At 42.5% G+C, this 27,526-nt stretch overlaps 1 protein-coding gene across 2 annotated transcripts in view; it reads left to right on the forward strand.

The window, feature by feature from the left end:
• LOC124616089 (nucleolar complex protein 4 homolog A) overlaps positions 1-27,526 on the forward strand; it is a 147,216-nt gene that overhangs the window by 100,802 nt on the left and 18,888 nt on the right. For both annotated transcript variants that reach the window (XM_047144345.1, XM_047144353.1), the window contains exon 9: positions 7,477-7,670. In XM_047144345.1, the coding sequence (XP_047000301.1) occupies positions 7,477-7,670 (194 nt within the window). The remainder of the gene's footprint in view (positions 1-7,476; positions 7,671-27,526) is intronic.

Genomic DNA, 27,526 nt, shown 5'->3' on the forward strand with positions numbered 1-27,526 from the left:
GTGGAGCATTTGTTGGCTCAGCTCGACCTTAGCCTTTTGAACACCGGTGCTCCCACGCATTTCAGTGTGGCCCATGGCTCGTTCTCGGCCATCGATCTCTCTCTTTGCAGCCCCGGCCTTGTCCCATCCCTCCACTGGAGAGTGCATCCTGACCTGTGTGGTAGTGACCATTTTCCCATCTATTTGTCACTGCCCCAGTGTCATTCTTCTGGGCACCTGCCCCGCTGGGCTCTCCACAGGGCTGACTGACCGTCTTTTACCTCCGCTGCAACCATCGAGTCTCCCCCACAGGGTGACATTGACGAGGTGGTCCGTGTCTTAACCACGTCAATCATTTCGGCGGCTGAGGCTGTCATCCCCCGCTCTTCTGGAGTCCCTCGGAGGAAGGCTGTACCCTGGTGGTCGCTGGTGATTGCTGAGGCTATTCGCGACCATAGGCAGGCCCTCCAGCGTCATAGGCGGCACCCGTCTCTAGAGACCCTCATCGCCTTTAAGAAGCTCTGTGCCTTGGCCCGTCGTCTTATTACACGGTGTAAGCAGGAGTGCTGGGAGAGGTATGTCTCATCCTTGGGCTCCCGTGTCTCCCCCTCGCTCGTGTGGTCCCGGATCCGGCGGATTTATGGATACCAGACCCCTATGGGTGTCCCTGGGATCTCCTTAGACGGCGCTGTCTGCACGGACGCTGCCGCCATTGCTGAACACCTTGCTGCGCACTTTGCTAAGAGCTCTGCGACTGCAACTTATCCCCCCGCCTTTCGCTCTCTCAAGGAGCGAGCCAAGCAGACGCCATTATCATTCCACACGCGTCATTCTGAAAAATGCAATGCTCCTTTCAGCGAGAGGGAATTCCTCGCTGCCCTCGCCGATTGCCCTGATATAGCACCAGGACCAGACTGCATCTACGCACAGATGCTGAAGCATCTCTCCAGGGACTGCCAGAGACACATCTTCACCATCTTTAAGCGCATTTGGAGCGAGGGCGTGTTCCCGTCGCAATGGCGAGAGGGTCTTATTGTCCCCATCTTGAAGCCCGGTGCGGACCCACTGGTGGTGGACAGCTATCGTCCCATTACCCTCACCAACATTTTGTGCAAATTGCTCGAACGTATGCTGGGGTGGCGTTTGTGTTGAGTCCTTGAGTCGCGCGGTCTCCTCGCTCCATCCCAGGGTGGCTTCCGTCGGGGCCGGTCTGCAGCGGACAATTTGGTGCGGCTGGAATCTGCTATCCGTACGGCCTTTGCCCGACGTCAGCATCTCGTTGCTGTATTTTTTGATCTGCGGAAGGCGTATGACACCACATGGAGGCATCACATCCTTGCTACGTTGCATGAGTGGGGTCTTCGTGGTCGGCTCCCGACTTTTCTTCCAACCTTTCTATTGCGCCGCTCTTTCCGGATGCAAGTCGGTGCCATCCCTAGTTCCTCTTATACACAGGAAAATGGGGTCCCGCAGGGCTCGGTGTTGAGTGTCTCCTTATTTCTAGTGGCCATTAATGGTCTGGCTGCAGCCGTGGGGTCGTCGGTGTCTCCTTCTTTGTATGCCGACGACTTCTGCATCTCATTTAGCTCCACGACTAAGGGAGTCGCCGAACGCCGGCTGCAAGTAGCCCTTCGCAAGGCAGCATCATGGGCTCTGACTCATGGTTTTCAGTTCTCTGCAGCCAAGACTCGAGTTACGCACTTCTGCAGGCGTCGGACGGTCCACCCTCATCCTGAACTTTACCTCGAGGGCCACCTGCTTGAAGTGGTGGACACTTGTCGCTTCTTATGACTCGTCTTTGATGCCTGGCTCACATGGGTTCCTCATATTACTCAGCTGCAGCAAAAGTGCTGGCGGCAACTCAACACCCTCCGCTGCCTGAGCCACACGTCTTAGGGTGCAGATCGCTGCATGCTGTTGCGATTGTACAGAGCCCTTGTGCAGTCCAGGCTTGATTATGGGAGCCTAGCCTATGGGTCTGCATCACCCTCAGTGTTGACGTTGTTAGACCCCATACACCACTGTGGGGTTCGGCTTGCAACTGGCGCTTTTCGTACGAGCCCCGTGGATAGTCTACTGGTGGAGGCCGGGGTTCCCCCGCTGCGGATTCGCCACCATCGACTGCTTGCCGACTATGCTGTCCATGTGCATTGCTCGCTGGGCCATCCCAATCGTCGCCTGCTTTTCCCTGCCATGGTCCTCCATCTGCCCGAAAGGCGACCTAGGTCTGGGCTTTCCATAGCTGCCCGCGTCCAGTCCCTGCTGTCGGAACTGGGGTGCTTCCCTCTTTTGCCTCCCTTCCGGGTCCGTGCACCTACGCCTCCCTGGTGTTTGCCCTGGCCGTCCATCCGTGTGGACTTGGCAAAGGGACCCAAGGACTCGGTTCCGCCTGTGGCCCTCCGTCGCCGTTTTCTTGCGCTCCTCGCCTTTCGGGCTGTGAGGCTGTCTACACTGATGGTTCCCTGGTTGATGGTCGCACTGACTACGCTTTTGCTCACACTGCCCATGTTGAGCAGCGCTCCTTGCCGGCTGGCTGCAGTATTTTTACGGCAGAGCTGGTGGCCATATTGCGCGCTCTTGAGCATATTCGTTTCTGCTCAGGTACGTCCATCGTCATCTGCAGTGACTCCCTGAGCAGCCTCCAGGCCATCGACCGCTGCTATGCCTTTTCTCCTCTGGTGTCCTCTATTCAGGAGTCGGTTTCCGCCATTACCCGTTCTGGTCATTCGGTGGTCTTTGTTTGGATGCCAGGTCACGTTGGCATCCCGGGGAATGAACGTGTTGACAGGATGGCCAAAGGGGCGCTCAACGCCCCAGCTTTGGAGATCGGCCTCACGGCTCGCGATCAGCAGCTGGTGTTGCGCCGTAAGGTGCTTGGGATGTGAACTGCTGAGTGGCGTGGCATGACATCCCCGAATAAACTGCGGGCTGTCAAGGAGACGACCGATGTGTGGTGCTCCTCCCTGCGGGCTTCTCGCAGGGACTCTGTCATCCTGTGTCGGCTACGCATCGGCCATACCTACCTGACGCACGGCCATCTTTTGCGTCAGGAGGATCCCCCCCTGTGTCGGTGTGGGTCCCGGCTGACGGTAGCCCACATTTTGTTGGAGTGTCCCCGACTGCACACCCTCCGGCAATCTTTTAATCTCCCGGGCACTTTGTCTTTGGTTTTATGCGATGATGCCTCCATGGCTGACGATGTTTTAAATTTTATCCGTGGTAGTCCTTTTTATGGTTCCATTTAGGGAGGTCCTGCACCTTTCCCTTTCTGTGTCTCTTGTCCTCAAGTCTCTCATATTTGGTTGCAGATTTTAGTGTGTCGTAAGATGGTTGACTCTTTCCCTTTTTTTTTGTTCTCGTGGTCAGTCAACCAGTCTCCGGCCATCTTCTTTTCTTCTGTTTCTTTCTGTCTGGTGTTTATCTGTACTCTTCTTGTCTGTCGTGTTCGTTGCCTAATTTGTGTTATTTTAGTGCCTGGGGGGGATTCTCCTTCCCCTTGGGGTTTTACCTGCTCCGCGAATTTATGTCTCGCCTGTTTTGTGGAATGGGGGACTGATGATTAGCTGTTTAGTCCCCCTTAATCATCCCAACAACCACCACCACCACCACCACCACCACCACCACCACTAGAATCACTGATATCCAGAGCAGACTGTTGTGTGCCAGTAAACTCTTAAAAAAATAGCACCTGTCCCATTATTCAGTTTCCAGTAATCCATAAATTGGACACTTATCTTGATGATAATATTAACTTCAAATTCAGTGAAAAGGATAGTTGCTACTACCCATATAGGAGAGATGCTGAGTAACAGAAAGGCACATCAGAAAGACTGCCAGAAAGTTAGTTTTCGCCCAACAAGGCTATTGTCAAAAATAGACACCACACACACACACACACACACACACACACACACACACCACAGTCTCTGACAGCTGGAACCAGACTGCGAGCAGCTTACGGGAGAGGCAACGATGTGATAGTAATAGGAGACTAGGGCGGGCAGGAGGAGGAATAGGAGGGTAGGGATGGGGGACAGTAAAATGCTGCTGGGAGCATGCAGGGAAGAGGTGGAGAGTGGGGCAGCTAGGTGCAGTCAGTAGGTTAGACGGAGGAGGCGAGGGGGAGAGAGGAGGTTAGTGGAAAAGAAGTAAAACAACTGGGTGTGTTGGTGGAATAGAGGATTGTGTAGTGCTGGAATGGTAATAGGAAAGGGGCTAGATGGGTAGGGGCAATGACAAACGAAGATCAAAGCCAGGATGGTTATGGGAACATAGGATATATTATTGCAGGGAGAGTTCCCACCTGTGCAATACAGAAAAGCTCCTATTGGTTGGAAAGTTCTAGATGGCACAGGCTGTGAAGCAGTCATTGAATGAAAGACGTCATGTTGGGTGGTGTACTCAGCAACAGGGTGATCTACTTGTTTCTTGGCAACAGTTTGTCAGACGTTCATGCGGACAGACAGCTTGTTGGTTGTCATGCAGACAGATAGCTTGTTGGTTGTCATGCCCACGTAGAATGCGGCACAGTAGTTGCAGCTTAGCTTCTAGATCACAAGACTGGTTTCATACAGCCCAGCTTTTGATGGGATAGGTGATGATTGTGACAGGTGTGGAGGAGGTGGTGGTGGAAGGATGCATGGGACAGGTCTTGGATCTAGGTCTATTACATGGATATTACCATGAGGCAAGGGGTTAGGAGCAGGGGCTGTGTAGGCATGGATAAGGATATTGTGTAGGTTAGGTGGGCGGCAGAATACCACTGTGGGAGGAGTGGGAAGGATAGTGGGTAGGATTTTCTCATTTCAGGGCACAACAAGAGGTAGTCGAAACCCAGACGGAGAATGTAATTCAGTTGCTCCAGAGCTGAGTGGTACTGAGTCACGAGGGGAATGCTCCTCTGTGGTCATATGGTGGGGCTTTAGAAGGTATTGGGTGACTGGAAAGATGAGGCACAGGAGATCTGTTTTTGTACAAGGTTTATGATCCGTAAAGGCCTCTGTGAGACCTTGGTATATTTCGAGAGGGACCACTCATCACTACATATGCAACATCTGCAGGTCGCTAGGCTGCATGGAAGGGTCTTCTTGGCACAGAATAGGTGGCCGCTGTCCAAGTGAAAGTATTGCTTATGGGTAGTAGGTTTGATATGGACAGAAGTATTCATATAGTCATCCTTGAGGTGGAGGTCAATTCAACCCATCAAGCCACCTTCCTCGATGTTGACCTCCACCTCAGAGATGGATATATCAGTACCTCTGTTCATATCAAACATACCACACACATACCTCCACTTCGACAGCTGCCACTCGTTCCATACCATGAAGTATTTCAAGTATTCCATACAGCCAAGCCACTTGTGGCTGACACATTTGTAGTGACGAGTGGTCTCTCTCGAAATATACTGAGGGTCTCACAGAGGCCTTTACGGATCGTAATTACCCTCCTAACCTTGTACAAAAACAGATTTCCCAATCCGTATCTTTTCAATCACCCAACACCTCCCAAAGCCCCATTGTCCAGCCACTGAGGAGCATTCTTCTCATGACTTAGTACCATTCTTCTCATGACTTAGTACCACCAGGACTGGAGCAACTGAATTACAACGAACTATGGCCAAGAAACAAATGGACCACCCTGTTGCTCAACAAGCCACCAAATATAAAGTCCTTCATTTCAGTGACTGCTTCAAAGCCTGTGCCATCTGAATCCTTCCCACCAAACCAGCTTTTCTGAATTGCACAGGTGGGAACTCTTCCTGCAATATATTCTATGTTTCCGTAACCCTCCTGGCTTCATCCTTTGTCAGTCATTTCCCTTACCCCTGTTCCCATTCTAGCACTGCCCAGCCCTCTATTCCACCAACACACCCAGTCTTTTTACTTCTCTCCTTTTCTGCTAACCCCCTCCTTTCTCCCCCAGTCTCCGTCTAACCTCCCAACTGCACCTAGCTGCCCCACTCTCCATTTCTTCCCTACATGTTCCCAGCAGCACTTTACTGTCCCCCACACTACTCTGCTCTTCCTCTTCCTCTCCGAACCAGCCCTCCTCCTTAACTCCACCCGGTTGCCTCTCCCAGAATGCCCCGCTGCTCGCAGTCTGGCTCCAGCTGCCAGAGATTGTGGTCGTGTGTGAGAGTTGCATTTGTGAGCGCGCGCGTGTGTGTGTGTGTGTGTGTGTGTGTGTGTGTGTGTGTGTGTGTGTGTGTCTGTGTGTGTGTAACTTTCCGACAGTCTTTTTATTGTGCCTCTCTGCGGCTCAGCATCTCCGCTATCTGGTGAGTAGCAACTATCCTTTTCTTGTTACATTCCGTTGAGGATTTTCCATTGTTTAACTTCTAATTCTGCACTTATTCGTGATTTAAAAGTAGTACTCAGATGAAACATGAATTGCCACTAACGCTTACTATTCTATGCCTACAGTGATTGCATAACAACCTCAACTCCTCTTCTTTCTTTGTAGTTCCATATTTTACTACTACTACCCCCTGTTGTATTTTCCTTTCTTCTATTCATGTCATTTTCAACTGCTTATTTTTTGTGTGTTCTAAATCTAATATCTTATTCTTAAAACAGTTGCTGCTGTTTGCTTTCTGTTTTTTCCAGTTATGTGATATTGTTTCTATTTAGTTCTTTTCTTGTTTCTGTAATCCTTGCTGTTGCTACTCCTATCGTGTTCTCATTCATTCAGTGTAGGGTTTCCAGAGAAGATTAATCTGCACTTTGCTATTACTTCTACTACTTTCTATATATTTTGATAGTGCTCCTTGTTATTCTCATGTTCCAGCCATGTGTAGTTTGTAATACACCCATTACTTTGCAATAATCCATGTTTCAAGTATTTCTATTCTCTATACTTTATAGTTCATTGTTATGCATTCACACGCTTATAAGCATACTGGTCTTACCACTATGGTATAATGGTTTAGTTTTGTATTTTTAGAGGTGCAATTCTTGTAGTAGATTATTTTAGTTATACTGTATGCTCATTCCATTTTACTAAAGTTTACATCTATTGCAAATATTTCTAATCCATACAGCTGCGTTGTTATTCCAATATATTTAAATTTACTAACTTGCTTGATTTTACCTGTTCATGTTTCTATTTTGTTGTATGTTTAGATTACTCATGAAAATCCCCCCCCCCCCCCCCCCCCCCCCCCCACTCCCCCAGCTCAACTTATGGGACTAGTTTTATTGCCTATTCTCTGATATGTGTATGTGGTAACACTTAAGAACCACAGTAAAATAACAAGTAATGGAAAATGTACAAAAGGAGAGTTGTGCTTTCACTCATGAGTTTGGCATTAATTTGTTGCTGTGTTTAATGAAACAAAATTCATTTTCTGTTTCATGTTTTCTGTTGCTTTATGGTTTATCAGCTGACTCATAATCTGTCTTTACTGAGTTCTAGTGCATATTATCTTTTATATTGTAAGTTACTATCCAATAACTACTTGTTGTGTATGCTCCTTTTTCGTTTTCCCTTGCATTTAAGTGACAGGTGATCCCTTCATTATGGAAGAAAGTGATCCAGTAAAAAGCCATGCAATTGAAAGCTCATTGTGGGAAATCCAGGCTCTGCAAACACATCATATTCCTAGCATTGCATCTGCAGCTAGGTTTATCAACTTTCCTCTACCATCTCTGGAGTGGGATCTGTCAGATGTGTTGGAGGTGTCAGCAGATGATGTAAGTTCTCTCTCTCACCAAATATGAATACTCTTTCTTTTTTTTTTTTTTTCATGTTAGTATCGTATCCATCGACTGTAGATCACATTTAAGACAATGAATGATTTCTGCAAGTGTTTGACTGTGCCTCTTTGGTTCCATATATTTTAATATCCATTATGCATACACAAAATACATCTATTACCTTATTACATGAGTAATACATCTGACGATAAGAAAAATTGTAAGGACATGAAGTGCAGATAAGTGCTAACAGCTCATATCAACAATTTGAGATATCTTGTCATAATCACAATTAGTTTAAATTGTTGAGTGGCACAAAAGCTAAAGAATAAGACAAGAACAATATTTCATTTGTGGTATTATCTTCTGACAAGGAATCTAGAAGTGATATAGAAGCTCTGTGGGAAAACACAAATTATCGATATGGTTTACGATCTCTTATGAATTGCAGCCTTATCCTGTAAATTGTTCCTTTTTAGGGTTTCATGTTTCAGTCATAAAAACGGAACCCTTATAAGACTGCTTTGCCGTCTGTCTGTCAGTTAAAAATCCTTTTTGTCGGGAACGGCTACATGTATCAAGTTGAAATATATGTCTCATATTGAGGTCCATGGTTCCTTGGCAGAGTAAAATATTGAAGCTTCTAAGTCGATGCAATTAAGAGATATAGCAATCTATGTCACATATTTTGATACTCGTGAACCCACCATCAAACTCTATAGGTTACTTCCCGTTGACATAGAATCATGAAAATTGGCAAGAAGCAACATTTCACAGTAAAAGTACAGGAAAAATCCAAAAATTGTTAATTTGTAATTATAACACAAGAAACAAATATATTTTTTTGTCTTTTTTTGTGTGTCATCAAACTTGAGATTATAATGATCGGTAGTTCTACATTCAGTGGTACCACTGCAACTCAGTCAGCCTGACTGGAGAACTACTGATTATTATAATAATGATTGCCTGTGCGCTGCATGACTTTTTGTCAGATTTATATCACTAAAATTAAAACATTCTCGAAAATCTTGGATTCCCTGGGACTGATATATTGCTTGTATCATTGTTAATAAAAGGCAAAAATGGTCAAGATTCTCGATTCACAGAATGGATGAACTGTCTATATATATATAATTAAGTTTGTACAGAACCCTCAGTGTGCGAGTCGTACCTGCACGTGGCCAGTTTTTCTGATGTGAAGGTAGTTGTAACACAAGTGGATGTCAGTGTTTCAAATTGTGTAGTCTCATGGATAAAGTGATCTGCAGGTTACAATACTGCTCATAGCATTTGAATCACCTTGTGATTTTGAGGTCTCCCACCTGCAGATACGACCAAGTAAGTTGTCAAGATGTTAGTGCATTCTTATGGTGGACATTACGAATTGTCTGTTGCATGTCCAGTTTTTTAAACCATAAACAATTTGTAGGAATAGTTGAGCACTGTTGGTTTCTGTGCTGTCATGTTTCTTCCCACTATTCCCTGTGTTATATGCCCTCATTTAAATTTAAAGATATGGCTGGGTACTTTGAAATGGACCTTTGTCACTTGTATTGTTTGTGAAAAGGTCCATATACTAATTTTGTTGACTGCATTGGTCCACTGGTGTCCAAAGAATGTTCACCAAAGTTCCATACCACTGAAGCTCAATCACCGGCATTACATACATAAGATGAACATAATTGTTTCTCCGTATTGCTTGGGTATTGAGCACTGATAGTACACTTAACAAGTTAGATGTGACAGGAGCTCATTCACTCGTAAGGGCCTGACAAACTGAGGAGCTGACGTTATGCTACTGCCTCTGCGGTAGAGACTTACCTCATCTAAGGAATGGAGTAAGCTGTTACTGCTTGTACTTTAGGGCAGAAAAAAAGTCTTAACCACATGAGGTTGATCAACTTTTTTTCCTGTCAGTGAATTTTTGAATCACACCTGTAATCGGGAATTACAAGGATCAGGAAAATGAAATGGAAGGACTAGACCCCTGTAACTAATGTCATTTATCCTTGGACAACAACATTTACATTTACTGTATTTACTCGAATCTAAGCCGCACTTTTTTTTCCAGTTTTTGTAATCCAAAAAACCACCTGCGGCTTAGAGTCGAGTGCAAAGTAGGCGGAAGTTCTGAAAAATGTTGGTAGGTGCCGCCACAACTAACTTCTGCTGTCAAATATATGACTGGCGTCAAAACCTCTGCGTCAGTAAATATACTAAAAAAAAAAAAAAAAAAAGCGGGTGGAAGACAAGCTTTTTCCTCCGCTCCGAGTTTCGACCACTGCATTTTCATACATTATCCAACGAAGTGAATGCAAATTCCGTATTGTTCATCTTTGAATGTAGCAGCATTTCAATGTACTACGAAAATCCGACTGGCAAGACTGTTTGGGATGTTTGTCAATATGGCCAACTCTACATTCTGAATTTTTTCCTACCTGTGAGAAGAGATGGTTACTAATAGGAACTTATATGAATTGTGAATCACATGCAGTATCCTCTTCACCATAAGAATAATACGAATATAAACATTTTGCAATGTATTCTTTCGTGTTCGCTGCTATGTCATTTAAATCCTGTCTGCCTAATAAACTACGAAACTAGAGTGAGACAACAGCAAACGCACAAGAATATACATATCATGTCATGTTTATATTCGTATTATTCTTATGCCTAATAGTGATAAAGTCAGAAATGAAGCACGGCTATTGACTAGATTTTTATCTAAGATGACCCTAATTTCTGTGCAGAATGTAATGTACTAAAGAGGCGTCTGCAAAGATTTTTAAACGGAGAAAATTTTTCGCTAAACTCTTGTTCAGAACATCTTCTACCATACGCAGTCTGTTATTTGGTTCTTGTTGATCATTATCAAAGTAAGCAGCAGTGTAAGTAACAACAAATAGCAGTCTATTGTCATTGTTTCGCTAATGAGACGATTCCTCTCTCTCTTTTTTTTTTAATTGTAAGCGGCGGTAGCGTGCACAAAAGCAAGCCATGCTGCGGGCGGCGACAGGCCGTAAACACTCGTTATCACAATGCGACAAACAATGCATGACACAGCAAAGTAATGCATTTTCAGCTTAGAGTGACATAAACACCTATAACAAAGAGAACGGCACTTATCAGATCAAAGAAAAATAAGCAATCAGTTCAAACCAGACGAAGCACGTGAAAAAGGAAAGATACCCGTATAAATATGGACGGAGCGCCTGACGCATAGCAATGGCTACCTGCTGAAGCTTAACTGCTAAGCTTACGACTCCAACCAAACCACTGTAGCTGTATCGTCATTCATTCGACCTAAATTGTGTCTCATATTACAATGGACCAACTTTGTTTCGATTTGGAGGTGCGGCCTAAAACTTTTCTCTCCCCTTGAATTTTGAGTCTCAAATTTCAGGTGCGGCTTAGATTCAGGAATTTTTTTTTTCCTTGATTTCGAGTCTCATTTTTCAGGTGAGGCTTAGATTCGAGTAAATGCAGTACATTTTTTTTAAACAGGTAGAAAAAATTGAAGTTAATTTGGCATTACAGGCATTCAAAATGGTGAATGAGACAGCCATTAAATTACAATAATCGTAACCTCAAAGACATTCAAGGAATAAGACCTTCATAATATTGGCTATTTAAAAATTTTTAATTTATACAATTTTAAATAAACCTGCCAATTAAAATAATTACAACAGTTTTAGATAAATTTCTTCAAGCAAATTCAAGTCTTAGACATCAGGCAAACCCCCAAATGATATACAGGGTGTTACAAAAAGGTACGGCCAAACTTTCAGGAAACATTCCTCACACACAAAGAAAGAAAGTATGTTATGTGGACTTGTGTCCGGAAACGCTTACTTTCCGTGTTAGAGCTCATTTTATTACTTCTCTTCAAATCATATTAATCATGGAATGGAAACACACAGCAACAGAACGTACCAGCGTGACTTCAAACACTTTGTTACAGGAAATGTTCAAAATGTCCTCCGTTAGTGAGGATACATGCATCCACCCTCCGTCGCATGGAATCCCTCATGTGCTGATGCAGCCCTGGAGAATGGCGTATTGTACCACAGCTGTCCACAATACGAGCACGAAGAATCTCTACATTTGGTACCGGGGTTGCGTAGACAAGAGCTTTCAAATGCCCACATAAATGAAAGTCAAGAGGGTTGAGGTCAGGAGAGCGTGGAGGCCATGGAATTGCTCCGCCTCTGCCAATCCATCGGTCACCGAATCTGTTGTTGAGAAGCGTACGAACACTTCGACTGAAATGTGTAGGAGCTCCATCATGCATAAACCACATGTTGTGTTGTACTTGTAAAGGCACATGTTCTAGCAGCACAAGTAGAGTATCGCGTATGAAATCATGGCGGTGAATCGCGGAAGTACAGTACGTACTGACGAAACTAAAATGAGCTCTAACATGGAAATTAAGCGTTTCCGGACACATGTCCACATAACATGTTTTCTTTATTTGTGTGTGAGGAATGTTTCCTGAAAGTTTGGCCGTACCTTTTTGTAACACCCTGTATATTAACAAACATAACACAGGGATTACTCAAAAGGTTTACACAAAAAAAAAAAAATTTCAATAAAATTTGGAACAAGAATACAATATGTATTAAAGACAAAATTTCCTGTGTGAAGCCACATAATCAATGGCTGACAACAAAATTTTGTTCATAGTGCAAGTCAAATAACATAAGATACTAAACTTCAGCAAAGACAACCAGGACACTTGACTGCAAACAAATAGCAAATCGCGCTAGGAAAAACTCGAGAGCCATACACACGGCCACAAGTAAGCCAGGTCCACGCAGCAAGAAGCTGCTGACATGGAACACACTCCCTACGTCATAGTAAGTGCTATTAACAAACAAGAAAAATAAATTTCTGACTGGCTTATACTACAAGTAAAGTTGTGGTTTAACAACAATTGCACTTTTAGAGTGTTTCCAATAAGTTGATATACCATAGGAAATAAACTTCGCTGACAGAGAACTACAGAAAGAGAGCTGGAAATTCTTCTGGAAAGGGATATAATAAACAACTGGCTACAGTCTTACCATTAGCTGAAGCTCACAACATGCTTAAAAGGACTGGATAACAGTAATACCAGAGCACACCAGCTTCTACAACATTATGAAAACAGATATTAAAACCAAGAACTGGTTCTTTTGCATAAATCTTTTAAAACAAACTTCTTTTTTAACTAGATAAGATGTAGGCCCTCAAAGCACGAAAACTGGGCACATTACATAACCTTGTTGTTGTTGTTTTTGTTCTCTTCAGTCCTGAGACTGGTTTGATGCAGCTCTCCATGCTACTCTATCCTGTGCAAGCTTCTTCATCTCCCAGTACGTACTGCAGCCTACATCCTTCTGAATCTGCTTAGTGTATTCATCTCTTGGTCTCCCTCTATGATTTTTACCCTCCACGCTGCCCTCCAATGCTAAATTTGTGATCCCCTGATGGCTCAGAACATGTCCTACCAACCGGTCCCTTCTTCTAGTCAAGTTGTGCCACAAACTCCTTTTCTCCCCAATTCTGTTCAATACCTCCTCATTAGTTATGTGATCTACCCATCTAATCTTCAGCATTGTTCTGTAGCACCACATTTCGAAAGCTTCTGTTCTCTTCTTGTCCAAACTATTTATTGTCCATGTTTCACTTCCATACATGGCTACACTCCATACAAATACTTTCAGAAACGATTTCCTGACACTTAAATCTATACTCGATGTTAACAAATTTCTCTTCTTCAGAAACGCTTTGCTTGCCATTGCCAGTCTACATTTTATATCCTCTCTACTTCGACCATCATCAGTTATTTTGCTCCCCAAATAGCAAAACTCCTTTTCTACTTTAAGTGTCTCATTTCCTAATCTAATTCCCTCAGCATCACCCGACTTAATTCGACTACATTCCGTTATCCTCGTTTTGCTTTTGTTGATGTTCATCTTACATCCTCCTTTCGAGACACTGTCCATTCCGTTCAACTGCTCTTCCAAGCCCTTTGCTGTGTCTGACAGAATTACAATGTCATTGGTGAACCTCAAAGTTTTTGTTTCTTCTCCATGGATTTTAATACCTACTCCGTATTTTTCTTTTGTTTCCTTTACTGCTTGCCCAATATAAAGATTGTGTAACGTTTAAAGTACTACAATCAGCTCTAACAGTCACTTCGCTGGTTAAGAATCATGACAAGTCGCCATTGTGTAACCCCAACCATGCTTTCGCAGTTCAACCCCCATTGGAAGGAATTGTATCTGTTTACAGAAAAAGATGGTCAACCCCCATTGGAAGGAATTGTATCTGTTTACAGAAAAATATGGTGTTGCAAATGTTTAGTATGTCACAAAACGCCGAATTCTTTTAGGAAATTTAATTTGCAGCGACATTACATGTCGTACCACGCGAAAGACTACGGAAGTGGAAAATGTGATGGACCAGATCGTGCACAGGAAGTTATAACTTAAAAGGAAGCTATCCGAAGACGAAGAAAAATCAACTGAGGCAGCTCTCAGAGTGAGTTACAAAATTGCTTTGCTTTTAGCAAAATCCCTGCGCCCCTTCACTGATGGCGATTTAATAAAAGAATGTTTGGTAGTTGCAGCGGAACAATTGTGACCATCTCAAGTTGAACAGTTTCGGATTGTGCCATTATCTAACATGACCATTATGCGTCACATACAGGATATGGCAGACGACGTCCAGAGCCAGCTTGCAAATTTCTGTAAAGATTTTATGGCATATTCTCTAGCTCTGGACGAAAGTGTTGATATCACTGGAACGGCCCAGCTTGCCATATTTATTAGAGGTGTTAATAGAGATCTTCAGGGGAGGGAGGAGCTCCTCGATGTAGTAGCCATGAAGAACACTACAACCGGAGGTGATATTTTAAGTAGTGTTGAAGAAAGTGTTGAAAATATAGGATTGTCGTGAAATACTTTAGTTTCGGTGTCTACAGACGGTGCACCAGCGATGACATGGAAAAAATCAGATTTCGTTGCGCTGTTGAAAGAGAAAATGGAAAAACTGACCGTGCCGAATGAAATAAGGGGCGTTCACTGTGTGATCCACCAGGAAAACTTATGTGCAAAGAGTATCACTAAAAAATTTGATGAGTGTTCTTCATACAACCAATTATGTAAGGAAGCATGGGCTACAACACAGGCAATTTAAAAGCTTTCTTGAGGATCTAGAAAGCAAGTATGGTAGCCTGCCTTATTACAGCGAGGTCCGCTGGCTTAGTCGTGGCGAATTATTAAATCGATTTTTTTGCCTATTAGATGATATAAATATGTTCATGGAAATAAATAACATGTGTGTTATTGAATTGAAAGAGCCTTCATGGAAATGTGATCTCGCGTTCTTAGCAGATTTAAATAGCTATCTGAATGCTTTGAACATTTCACTACAAAGTAAAGATCTGCTAATTATTCATTTCATAGATCGAATACGAGTTTTTAAAATGAAATTGTCACTTTGAGTGAGTCAGCTGGAAACAGGAAACCTAGCTCATTTTCCTAAATTATGATCCATGCAAGATGTTCACAAAGACTGTGAACGTTATTCACATAGTTTAGTTGCCCTTAAGCAAGAATTTGCTCAACGCTTTCAAGATCTGACAGCATTAGACAGTGATTTTGATCTGTTCTCCTCTCCGTATTCAGCGAATATTGAAGAGATTCGTCCTGAGCTGCAACTAGAAATTATTGACCTGCAGTTTGACAGAGAATACAAAGACAAATTTCAGAACAAGTAAAATATTGTGGAATTCTACAGACACTTCCCTCAGGATAGATTTCCTCGTTTGCACAAACTGGCGCCTACAATAATATCAATGTTCGGTTTCACGTATATTTGTGAACAACTGTTCTCTGCAATGAAATGTAACAAGACGCGCCTGAGAAACGCATTGTCTGATCGAAATTTAAACTGCACGCTGCACCTACAATGCACAAGAACAATTACTCCAAACATAGACGCAATTGTAAAGGGCAAAAAGTACAAGATAACCGAGAATCCCACACTTGAGTGACACCTTTTATTGTGTAACAGTTCACAAATTAATACGAATGTAGAGGCATACACTAAGCTAATAAAATTATGTGGGACATGTACATTCTCCTTTATTTGTTTCATTTGTCGCAGTAATAATTCATGAGTGATATCCCTGCAGGAGGCCGCGGATTTACATTGACTGGCGGCAGCTGTTGTGTGCCCCACGTGACTCTCCCCACTCTCCGCTCTGGTCCGGTAGTGGGGGTAGTGTGCTTGCGCTGCTCCGTGCTCGCGCCTTGCAGCTCACAGCTTGCTCTGTGAGCACCTATGTTGTGAAGCCCTGCTCTATATACTCCTTCCACCTTTCTGCTTTCCCTTCTTTGCTTAGAACTGGGTTTCCATCTGAGCTCTTGATATTCATACAAGTGGTTCTCTTTTCTCCAAAGGTCTCTTTAATTTTCCTGTAGGCAGTATCTATCTTACCCCTAGTGAGATAAGCCTCTACATCCTTACATTTGTCCTCTTCCATCCCTGATTAGCCATTTTGCACTTCCTGTCGATCTCATTTTTGAGACGTTTGTATTCCTTTCTGCCTGCTTCACTTACTGCATTTTTGTATTTTCTCCTTTCATCAATTAAATTCAGTATATCTTCTGTTACCCGAGGATTTCTACTAGCCCTCGTCTTTTGACCTACTTGATCCTCTGCTGCCTTCACTACTTCATCCCTCAGAGCTACCCATTCTTCTTCTATTGTATTTCTTTCCCCCATTTGTGACAATTGTTCCCTTATGCTCTCCCTGAAACTCTGTACAACCTCTGGTTTAATCAGTTTGTGCAGGTCCCAACTCCCTAAATTCCCACCTTTCTGCAGTTTCTTCAGTTTTAATCTACAGTTCATAACCAATAGATTGTGGTCAGAGTCCACATCTGCCCCTGGAAATGTCTTACAATTTAATATCTGGTTCCTAAATCTCTTTCTTACCATTGTATAATCTATCTGATACCTTCTAGTATTTCCAGGATTCTTCCATGTGTACAACCTCCTTTTATGATTCTTGAACCAAGTGTTAGCTATGATTAAGTTATGCTCTGCACAAAATTCTACCAGACAGCTTCCTCTTTCATTTCTTTCCCCCCAATACATATTCACCTACCATGTTTCCTTCTCTCCCTTTTCCTACTCTCGAATTCCAGTCGCCCATGACTATTAAATTTTCGTCTCCCTTCACCACCTGAATAATTTCTTTTACCTCATCACACATTTCATCAATTTCTTCATCATCTGCACAGCTAGTTGGCATATAAACTTGTACTACTGTAGTATGTGTGGGCTTCGTGCCTATCTTGGCCACAATAATGCGTTCACTATGCTGTTTGTAGTAGTTTCCTGCACTCCTATTTTTTTATTCATTATTAAACGTACTCCTGCATTACCCCTATTTGATTTTGTATTTATAACCCTGTATTCACCTGACCAAAAGTCTTGTTCCTCCTGCCACCGAACTTCACTAATTCCCACTATATCTAACTTGAACCTATCCATTTCCCTTTTTAAATTTTCTAACCTACCTGCCCGATTAAGGGATCTGACATTCCATGTGCTCCGATCCGCAGAACGCCAGTTTTCTTTCTCCTGATAACGATGTCCTCTTGAGTAGTCTCCGCCCGGAGACCCGAATGGGGGACTATTTTACCTCCAGAATATTTTACCCAAGAGGATGCCATCATCATTTAACCATACAGTAAAGCTGCATGCCCTCGGGAAAAATTACGGCCGTAGTTTCCCCTTGCTTTCAGCCGTTTGCAGTACCAACACGGCAAGGCCGTTTTGGTTAGTGTTACAAGGTCAGATCAGTCAATCATCCAGACTGTTGCCCCTGCAACTACTGAAAAGGCTGCTGCCCCTCTTCAGGAACCACATGTTTGTCTGGCCTCTCAACAGATACCCCTCCGTTGTGGTTGCACTTGTCGTATGGCCATCTGTATCGCTGAGGCACGCAAGCCTCCCCACCAACGGCAAGGTCCATGGTTCATGGGGGGAAGTACATAACCATAACAACATTAATCATGGCAAATTTTTTGAGAGAGAATGCTAGCCCACAGATAAGCTTAAGGTACTTCAAAATCACACAGGGCAAACAGGGCAATACACTAGTCCTGGAATCACAGAACCAAATAAGGCATCCATGATGACTCAGTGAAGCAAACACAAACATATATTCAAGCAGCTTACGGAGTGAGAAATCAGTGTATAGAGCTGATCAACTAGTTGCACACAACATAAGCAAACCATACCTTTGCGTTCTGCCCAGTCCTGGTGAAGAAGAGTGAACGATTACCCGGGAAAGAAGTCTTACTGGTTCGTGCTGCATGGCCGTTGCTCCAAGCACTGCTGCTGCCCCCGGCTCCACTCTGTGCAAAAACTGCCTGTGCCGTTATCTTCAAAGGCTCATCCTTAGGTGCGACTCTAGGAGATGCTTTTGAAGACTAGGTGAGACATGGTAACTACACAAGGGAGTAACCCACACCCCCTGGTGGGACACTAGCTAGAAGTTATTGATAGTGACAAGGAGAAATGAGCCGCCATGGCTCAGTCTCTCACTCTCAAACCTAAAACCCTACCCCCTGGGTTTTTTTTTTTTTTTTAATGAGAATAGGAGAGAAACACATTACTTAGCTAGTTTTTATGTCGATCACATGAAACTTCAAGATTTTCCCAGTCCCCAGGTTGTGCACTAGCAGGTTAACGGAACTTCACAATTGCACATGGTCCCACAAACCTAGGAGCAAGCTTCATGGTGATAGCATTACCCTGATTACCACCCATGCTAAAATTCCAAATAGAAACCTTATCTCCAACTTGGTCACAAAAGGGTCTACTTCCCTGTTTATACCATCTTGCTTGATGGTGATGGGCAAGGTCAATGTCCTTTCTAGCTCTATCCCAGTTTTTCTTCATCGGGCAAAGGGTAATCCAATCAGGCACCAGATCCTTTATACTCCATAAATCAGCCAAGAGTGAATCCTCATGCTGTGCTGAACTGAAGGCAGCAGTCATCCAAGGGATGGAAATGTTCCATTTGTTCTGATTCTTAGCATGATAAATAATTCAGGCAGCCTTAAGATTACAATTAACCCTCTCTGAAAAGGAAGACTGAGGGTAATAGGGGATGATCGCAAAGTGCTTAAAGGCAAAACAAAACTGCTTAAATTCTTGTGACACAAATGCAAGGGCATTGTCACTGACAAGCACCTTTTGTGTAACAAAACAGGAAAATATTTGAGTTAAATGGCAAATAATTAGGTAGGCAGTAACCCCTCTATTTAGAAAAGGCCACACAAAATGAGAAAAGTCATCCACAACAATGACATAAAATGGTTTCCAGCTCTTGTTCAAGGCAGGGGACCCACATAATCAGTGAAGACTTTATCCATGGGGCCTTGTTCCCATTCAGAGCACAGTAAGACTTTATGTGTGTTGGAATTGGGCTTCACCATTTTGCATGATTCACACTCCTGAACCAATCATCAAATATCTATGTTATATGAGCATGGACCTTAGAAGATGTTTTATAGAGGCCCAGATGCCCACTAATAAGGGACTACAAAAATAACAAGATACAGATGCTACGAGTTCAACAGGTAAACAAATTTTTGGCTCAACAAATTTCCCAACTTCACGAGGAAGTATACCCTTTCTCAAGGAATAACTGGGAAGTCACTCACCCATTAACAACTAACTCCTTATAGGATCTAAATAAGGATCTTGGTCCTGCTTATTCCTGAGGTCAGAAAATAATTGAGGTATCTCAGTTAAGACTTTAAAAATGGGTTCGTGGGCACCCTTCTCAAATATACAGCTGAGCACATCGGTCACCTGCTTATCTGAACTCCTAATACGGTGGGGCAGTCCTGCCTGTCTTCCTTGGGTGAGCCAAAACCCAACTTAAGGCTTGGTTGTTAGTCTCTCAGTCAAATTCTCTGTTCAAGATAAAACTGAAACTTTTGAAGAGTGAACAGAACTGCCAGAGCCTCACACTCATACTTAAGTTCAGGTCCCACCAGTACTCGCGAGTCAAAGGCAGAAGGTCATCTCTCACTTGCATCTTCCTGCAAAAGGACTGTGGCCACCCCAGCGTTACACACATCAGTTTGGAGATTGAATCTCTTTTCAAAATTGGGAATCGCTAATACCTGCAGGTTACTTAGAGCTGTCTTAATCGCCTCAAATCCAGTCTGCTGGCTCTATCCCCAAACAAATTCCCATCCCTTCTTATGAAGATTGTTAAGAGGGACATCTAACTGCCAGAGAGCCCACCAGCTTCTAAAACATCATGAAAACAAATATTAAAGCTTAGAACAGATCTTTCACATACATAAAAATTTTAAAACAAACACAATTAAAAAAAGAAAAAAAAAAGAAAAAAAAAACTAGATGTAAGCCCCTGATATAGCTGTGTGTGACAACTGGGTGCATTACATGACCATAACATCATCAACCATGGCAAATGTTGTGAGATAGAATGCTGGCTAGTGATGAAGACAAGTTTCTTCAAAATCACGCAAAGCAGACGGGGCAATACACTGGTCCTAGAATCACAGAACCAAATAACAAGGCGTGCATGATGACTTAGTGAAGTAAACACTAACATCTGTTCAATGAGCTTGCAGAGTGGGAAATTGGAGCATGAAGCTGCTCAACTAGTTGCAGACAACATAAGCGAACCAGACCTTTACCTTCTGCCCAGTCCTGGTGAAGAAGAGTGAAAGACAACCTGTAAAAGATGTCGTGCTGATCCGCACCATGTGTCTGTTGCTCGAAGCACTGCTACTGCTCCCGGCTCTGCACTGTGTGAAAACTGCCTGCACTGCACTCTTTGGAGGCTCCTTCTTTGACGCAATTCTAGCGGACACTTTTAAAGACTAGGCGAGGCAGCAATAATCACACAAGCGAGTAACTTGCGCCCCCTGGTGAGATGCCAGCTAAAGGTTATCAATAGTGACAAGGAAAAATGAGCCGCCTCGGGCCACACTGAATTTGCATGGTAGTTTTGAATATATAGCAAATGTTCAGTGTTCACATTTGGGGAGAAAATGAATGCAGCACAAAACAGGCAGCTGAGAAAAGGTAATTTGAATTGTTGGTTCATCTGACAAATGATTAGTAGAGAAATGTTCTAATTGAGTAGTGACTACTATTCAGTAGCACACTTTTTGTTTCCGTAGCAGGATAGTTATTTATTTGAAGAAGCTCCTGCAGAGCTGCTAGTTTCTGAATAATTAGGGGCTCCAGAATTTTGATCCTTCACCACATAAATTTATCCACAAGGAACTTGGGCCAGATATGAAGAGGTACTTCAACTGCTTTCAAGAGCAAAGCATTGGTTGATGTAGAAGGTATTGCTTCAACACAGATTCTAACAGTGGTACTATCTAATTTGGTTGAGTGTTAAATTGATGCCACTGCAGTAGAAGATCATGGCATTATCTAATTTGAGGTTATGCCAGCAACTGATCCAGGGTGAGCATTGTTAAGCAAAGGCCCACTCCTTTCCTGCCCATCAATATGAGCCAGTGCACAAAGAACTTTTAACACTTGTTGTAGCCTCGGGAAGAGATTTGATTCGTAAGATAGTCCCAGGAATCATATAGTCAAGGTCAATCTATCGAGAAAACTGCTGTTCATTTTTGCAAATAACCATCGCTACTTAGGGTTTGTGAAGTGATACTGCTAGCCAGTTTTTTAGGGTTAGTGGAGTCAGTATTATGTCAGTAAGATTAAAACTGTGGCAGCTGTAATGTACATCACAGTTGGTAATGACTGTGGCTAGGATTTTGATGATTGGCCTTACATTTTTGGTAAGATTAACATGTTTCTTAAACACATGTAAATGCTTGTTGTGAAAAAACTAAATAAGTTACTGTAATTTGTTACATCATATTTGCACGTACATGAACATTTCTCTCTGACAGATAATATTTTAGTTAGTAATGGACCACATTAATTATATTTTTACTCTTTCAAGAAGTAAAGAACTTTTCCTGTGCAATTTCTTTCTTCCATGTTTCATGTCTCAGAATTACACATCTCATTTTGTTTCCTGGAAAATGGCAGATATCTACCGCCCTACCCTATTTTGCTTGTAATGACACTGTGGGCTTCACCTTTACACAACAATAGCCTATTGTTGTTCTAGGAACAGGTAGTTGCTTAAGTCATCTGTACCCTGGACTTCAGACAGGTGCCTCATTTTGTTAGTCTGTCTTGTTGAAGTTCAAGGTTTGTGCAGTATAGTTCAGAAAAAATGCATAAAGTAAAGCAGAGTATTCAAGTAAACTCCCAACAGTTGGTGTCTCACTATAGTGAGAGAGTATTTACAGCTGATGGTAAAACACTGTATTGCAAAATGTGCGACAGAAGAGTTACTACGGAGAAGTCATTTAACATTCAGCGGCATGTGCCCACAGAAAAACACAAACATGGAGTGCAACAGATTGAAAATGAAAAAGACACTACAGCAAATGATCCTTGCGGTATCTTGACAGTCATATTCACCATTCTGTAAAGAACTTTTTACGTATTTCCCTTGTACAGACATTCACTTAAGTAAACTGAACACACAGACAAATTTCTTTCTGATTCTTCCACACTTTCAAATTACCATTCAGCCATCTACATTTAAGTTTTTTGTGATTTCCCAAAATCGCTCCAGTCAAATGCTGAGATGGTTCCTTGACAAAGACACGGTCAGTTTCCTTCCCCTACCTTTTGTAATCTGAGCTTGTGCTTAATTTCTAATGATCCTGCTGGCAATAGGAAGTTAAACTCGACTCTTCCTTCTTCCACGCTAAGAAAACCACATCAGCTGAAGCTATGAGAAAACACTGTAACAAATCAGACAACAGGTTGCAAATTAAAAAATACAGGTATCACTTGGTGAAAATACACTTTGTTGGAAGATATATTGCAAATGTCATTGTGGGAACTTTGGAAGAAGATAGCCCAGATGAAAAATTTCTAATAAACTGTGAACATTTAGAAAAAGTAAATTTTTTGCACCGTTAGTAAATTGTTCAGTGGATCTATGAATGCCATGTGGCCCAAAGGCGTTAAGCATGCCAGTGTATTGTATTTGTAATTGATGCTGTGCCTTATATGGTGAAAGCTGCTGATTCACTAGAAGCATTATACAGTAAAACTGTGCATGTGACTTGGTTAGTTCACATGTTACAGAGTTGCAGAAGAGATCTGTCATAAATCCAGTGACACAGTGTTCCATTTCAATGATTTGTGTGAGTGTAATTTCTCTTTTAATCATTTACATTTAGAGTCAAATGGTATTGTCCATTTTAAATGTGCTTGTCTTGGGTCAGCTGAAGTGGGAAGTAGTTTTTCGAAGTACAAGGATTCCATGACCAACAGTAGGAAATCTCTTTTATTTGAAAATTTGCACGAGGTATTCATTGTTTATTGCAACTAGAAATTGAAGAAAAATGAAGATGTCCAAAAAATACACCTTAGGTTAACTATGTTCCGATAATGTTAATAGAAAGCATGCACCAACACATCAAATTCCATAGTTTAGCTTGCTTCTTATGTGCATTTAATTCTTAAATAAACATTTCATTATCATAAACTGACTTTTTATTTTACAAAGAAATTTAACCTTATTTTAATATTGTTAGGTCGTATTCTTTCTGTTAATGTGCATATTTTTGCAAATTTTTTTACATAACATTTTTTGGTGCATATTGTGAGGATTTTTTAGGTCATAAAAATCCTAGCCCTAATAATGACCATGGTGTTAAAATTGGCTGATGGTAATAAATAAAACATTACACACACACACACACACACACACACATCGCAGGCCACCATACAGGGCTTGGTGGAGGGTACCCTGTACCACCAATAGCCATTTCCTTTCCTGTTCCACACCCAAATAGAGTGAGGGAAAAAAACTGTCTATATGCCTCCATATGAGCCCTAATTTCTCATATCTTATCTTCATGGTCCTTAAACACAATGTATGTTGGCGGCAGTAGAATTGTTTTGCAGTCAGCTTCATGCGCCAGTTCTCCAAATTTTCTCAATAGTGTTTTCCAAAAAGCATGTCACTTTCCTTCCAGGAATTCCCATTTGAGTTCCTGAAGCATCTCTGTAACACTTACTTGTTGTTCGAACCTACTGGTAAAAAAATCTAGCAGCTCGCCTCTGAACTGCTTCGATGTCTTCCTTTGATCCCAGACACTCAAGCAATACTCAAGAATAGGTTGCACCAGTGTCCTATTTGCAGTCTCCTTTAAAGGTGAACCACTCTTTCCCAAAATTCTCCCAATAAACTGAAATCAACCTTTCGCCTTCCCTACCACAGTTCTCACATGCTCGTTCCATCTCACATCCCTTAGCAACGTTATGCCCAAATATTTAGACAACTTGACTCTGTCAAGCAGGACACTACTAATACTGTATCTAGGTTTGATATTCCTACTCATCTGCAATTATTTACATTTTTCCACATGTAGGGCTAGCTGCCATTCATCACATCAACTGGAAATTTTGTCTAAGTCCTCCTGTATCTTCGTACAATTACTCAACTTTGACACTGTGGCATCATCAGTAAACAGCAGCAGATTGCTGCCCACCCTGTCTGCCAAATCATCTACATATATAGAGAACAACAGTGGTCCTATCGCACTTCCCTGGGGCACTCCTGATAATACCTTGACTCTGATGAACACTTGCTGTCAAGGACAACACACTTCGGAAATCTAGAAATATGAAATCTGCCTGTTGCCCTACATCCATAGGTCACAGCATGTCATGTGAGAAAAGGGCAAGCTGAGTTTTGCACGAGCGATGCTTTCTAAAATCATGCTGATTCATGGACGTAAGCTTCTCAGTCTCAAGAAAATTTATTATATTTGAACTCAGAATACATTCAAGAATTCTGCAGCAAACAGAAGTTAGGGAAATTGATTGGTAATTTTTACCCTTCTGATGTATTGGTGTCACCTGCACCTTTTCCCAGTCACCTGGGACTTTGTGCTGGGTGAGAGATTAACGATAAATGCAAGCCAAGTAAGGGGCCGGTGCCATAGAATACTCTTTGTAAAATCGAAATGGGATTCCATCCAGACATGGTGATTTATGTACTTTTAAATCTTTCAGCTGTTTCTCTACTACTAACCTTCGTGTGTCATCATTTGTGCTCTTCCTTTTGATCCGAGAGTTCAGCAGCCTCAGCATCCTTAGCGTCCTCTGAATTTCATTATTAAAGAATGGTGGGTCTCTTCCATGCATTACCCACTTATTAGGCACATAACTCTTCAGATCACGATCTACAGTCTGCTTAAACCTTCCCATAATTCCTTTACATCCATCTTACTGGAATTAAGCGATGCCAATTCACTGTCTAAGTGAACTGCTTATCTGCTCCTAGCCTTATTGACTGATTTATTAACTTTCGTAATCATAGTTGTTATAATGACATCATCATCGATAATCCCCATTTCTGTACTGACGTTATCAATAAGGTCTGGCCTATTTGTAACTACAGAGTCTAAGATATTTCCATTGTGTGTGGGATGCCGAGCTGTCGGCTCAAGATAGTTCCCAGAAAACACATTCATAACTATTTCGTTTGACTGTCTGTCTGTACCCTCCCTCTCCCCCCTGCACCACAATGAATACATAGACATCTCGGTCTACTCTCGGTAGTTTAAAGTTGCCTCCAACTAGTATTGCATGATCTGGGTATTCACATGCTATTGACCATAGACGTCCTTTGAATGACTCTAGAACTTTCAAAGCAGAATTGGGTGGGCGGTAAAAACATCCAACAATTGATTTGGATTCACCTACACCTGATATTGCGTTCAGGTAACTTCACTGTCACACTCCACTTCAACCTCATTAGAGACATTATTTTTGTCAACAGCAATGAACACTCCCCCTCCAAAGGTCTCTAATCTCTCTTTCCAATATATGTTCCATGACTCGCTAAATATTTTTTTTGGGTCTCAGCCAGCTCTCAGTCCTAAGAATAGTTTGAGTGCGAGAACTTTCCTGGAGGGCAGTAAATTCGGTAACTTTATTACGAATACTTCAATAGCTTACCGATAAAATTATAACAGTTGAAGTGTCTTATTATGAAAACTGTTTGACTTCCCTTGCTGGATATTGATTGGTGATTGTTCATTAGAGCACCTCAAACTACTGCTTCGCCTAAAAACACTCGTGTACTCCACAAGTACTCTGCTACCCAAGTATTTGCTTTCTTTCTTTGTGTAGTGCACCCCTGACCTATCAGGGAGAGTCCTACAGATCCCCACAGAGTAACACTGGTCTAGAAATCTGCAGCCAAGACCATCACAGAGTTGACAAAGTGGTTGAGACCTTCCACTCGCCTCCAAACCAAAGGACCTCGATAAACTCTGGCAACAATGCTGCAAATTGCGAGCTCTGCTGGCATCCCACACACAAGGCCAGCAGTCTTAACCACCTCTGCCAGCCACATGTACGAACTGAGGATTGTCTCAGAATCCATGCAACAGGCGTCATTGGTACTGACGTGAGCCACAACTTGCAGACAAGTGTAGCCCGCACGCTCGATAGCCGCAGGCAGGACCTCCTCCGCGTCTCAGATAAGGCACCCCAGCAAACATACCGAGTGCACATTGGCTTTCTTTCCAGCCCTGAATCCTATCTCCATAACGCGCCTACCATTGGAGCTTTCAGTAACTAGTAAACCCCTCCTCCTGTGTGCCTGCTCGGACCCTTCTGAAGGAGCGGCCACCTGTTCATTCACAGGGTGAATGGGTGAGGCATGAGGACCAAACTATTAAAAAAAAAAGTTGAAATCATTGTTGTAAACAATTCACCTGATAGCTTATGTACAGTGTCAAGAGCTAATGTGGTGATCACACAGTATGAAGTAATGTTCTTTCTGGTATGTCATAGTTTCGTACATATATAGGCTGTTGCCACCTTTCCTGTCAGTCTGAACTTATTGAGTTATCAGTGTGTTTTTACAAACAAACTGGGTAGTTTGGCTTGAACAATGTATCTGCAGTTGCCAAGATTGATGGCTGAATGGTATGTGTCACTTGGAACAGAGCTGGCTTCCTCTATAGGATCTCACTGTTCATACAATCCATTAGACAGTTTTAAGTCTCACTCATTACAATGAAAATATGGATGATTATTTTTATGTTTGTGCTAAAACCATTTTGTTACAACACATTAGACTCTCCAAAGGAATAGATAGAGAGACAAACTTTGATAAGAATAGAGCAGTACAGTCATCATAGGTTAAGGAGAAATCTGCTTTTGGAATATTTTAAGCAAAACTAGTCCATAGCACAAGCTGTAATACCAAAGAGCAATCTAAGAGAAAATAAGACACTAGTGGAGATCTCATTAATGGCTTAGCGAGAAGTTATAGACAACACTCATGGTAAATACAGCACTGAGTGTATGCTGGAGAGCTAGCCTCTTTAAGCACAGGCAACTGGCAGACCTGCTGCCCTCCAGACTCGACAGGGGCAACACTTGTCTGAATTTGCACAATTGTGGGTGTATAGTTGTGAGCTGCGTATTAGTGCGGGGTAAGGATGTTAAAATTGTATCTCTAATTAATAGCACGGCATATGAAGCCAGTTGGCCTATGACAGTCTGAAGTATTAGTACTAAAACAAGGTTGTGCATGTCATCAAGCAAGTTTTGAGTTTTATTATGAGCTAAAGTATTGGCGCTTACGTGATCTATATGTGACTGACAAGTGACAGTAGGTTTGTACCATCTACCATGTTACTGCGAAATATGGCCTTTGAGCTGCTGGAGGA

Source organism: Schistocerca americana, chromosome 1 (assembly GCF_021461395.2).
Source record: "Schistocerca americana isolate TAMUIC-IGC-003095 chromosome 1, iqSchAmer2.1, whole genome shotgun sequence".
NCBI classification, from domain to species: domain Eukaryota; kingdom Metazoa; phylum Arthropoda; class Insecta; order Orthoptera; family Acrididae; genus Schistocerca; species Schistocerca americana.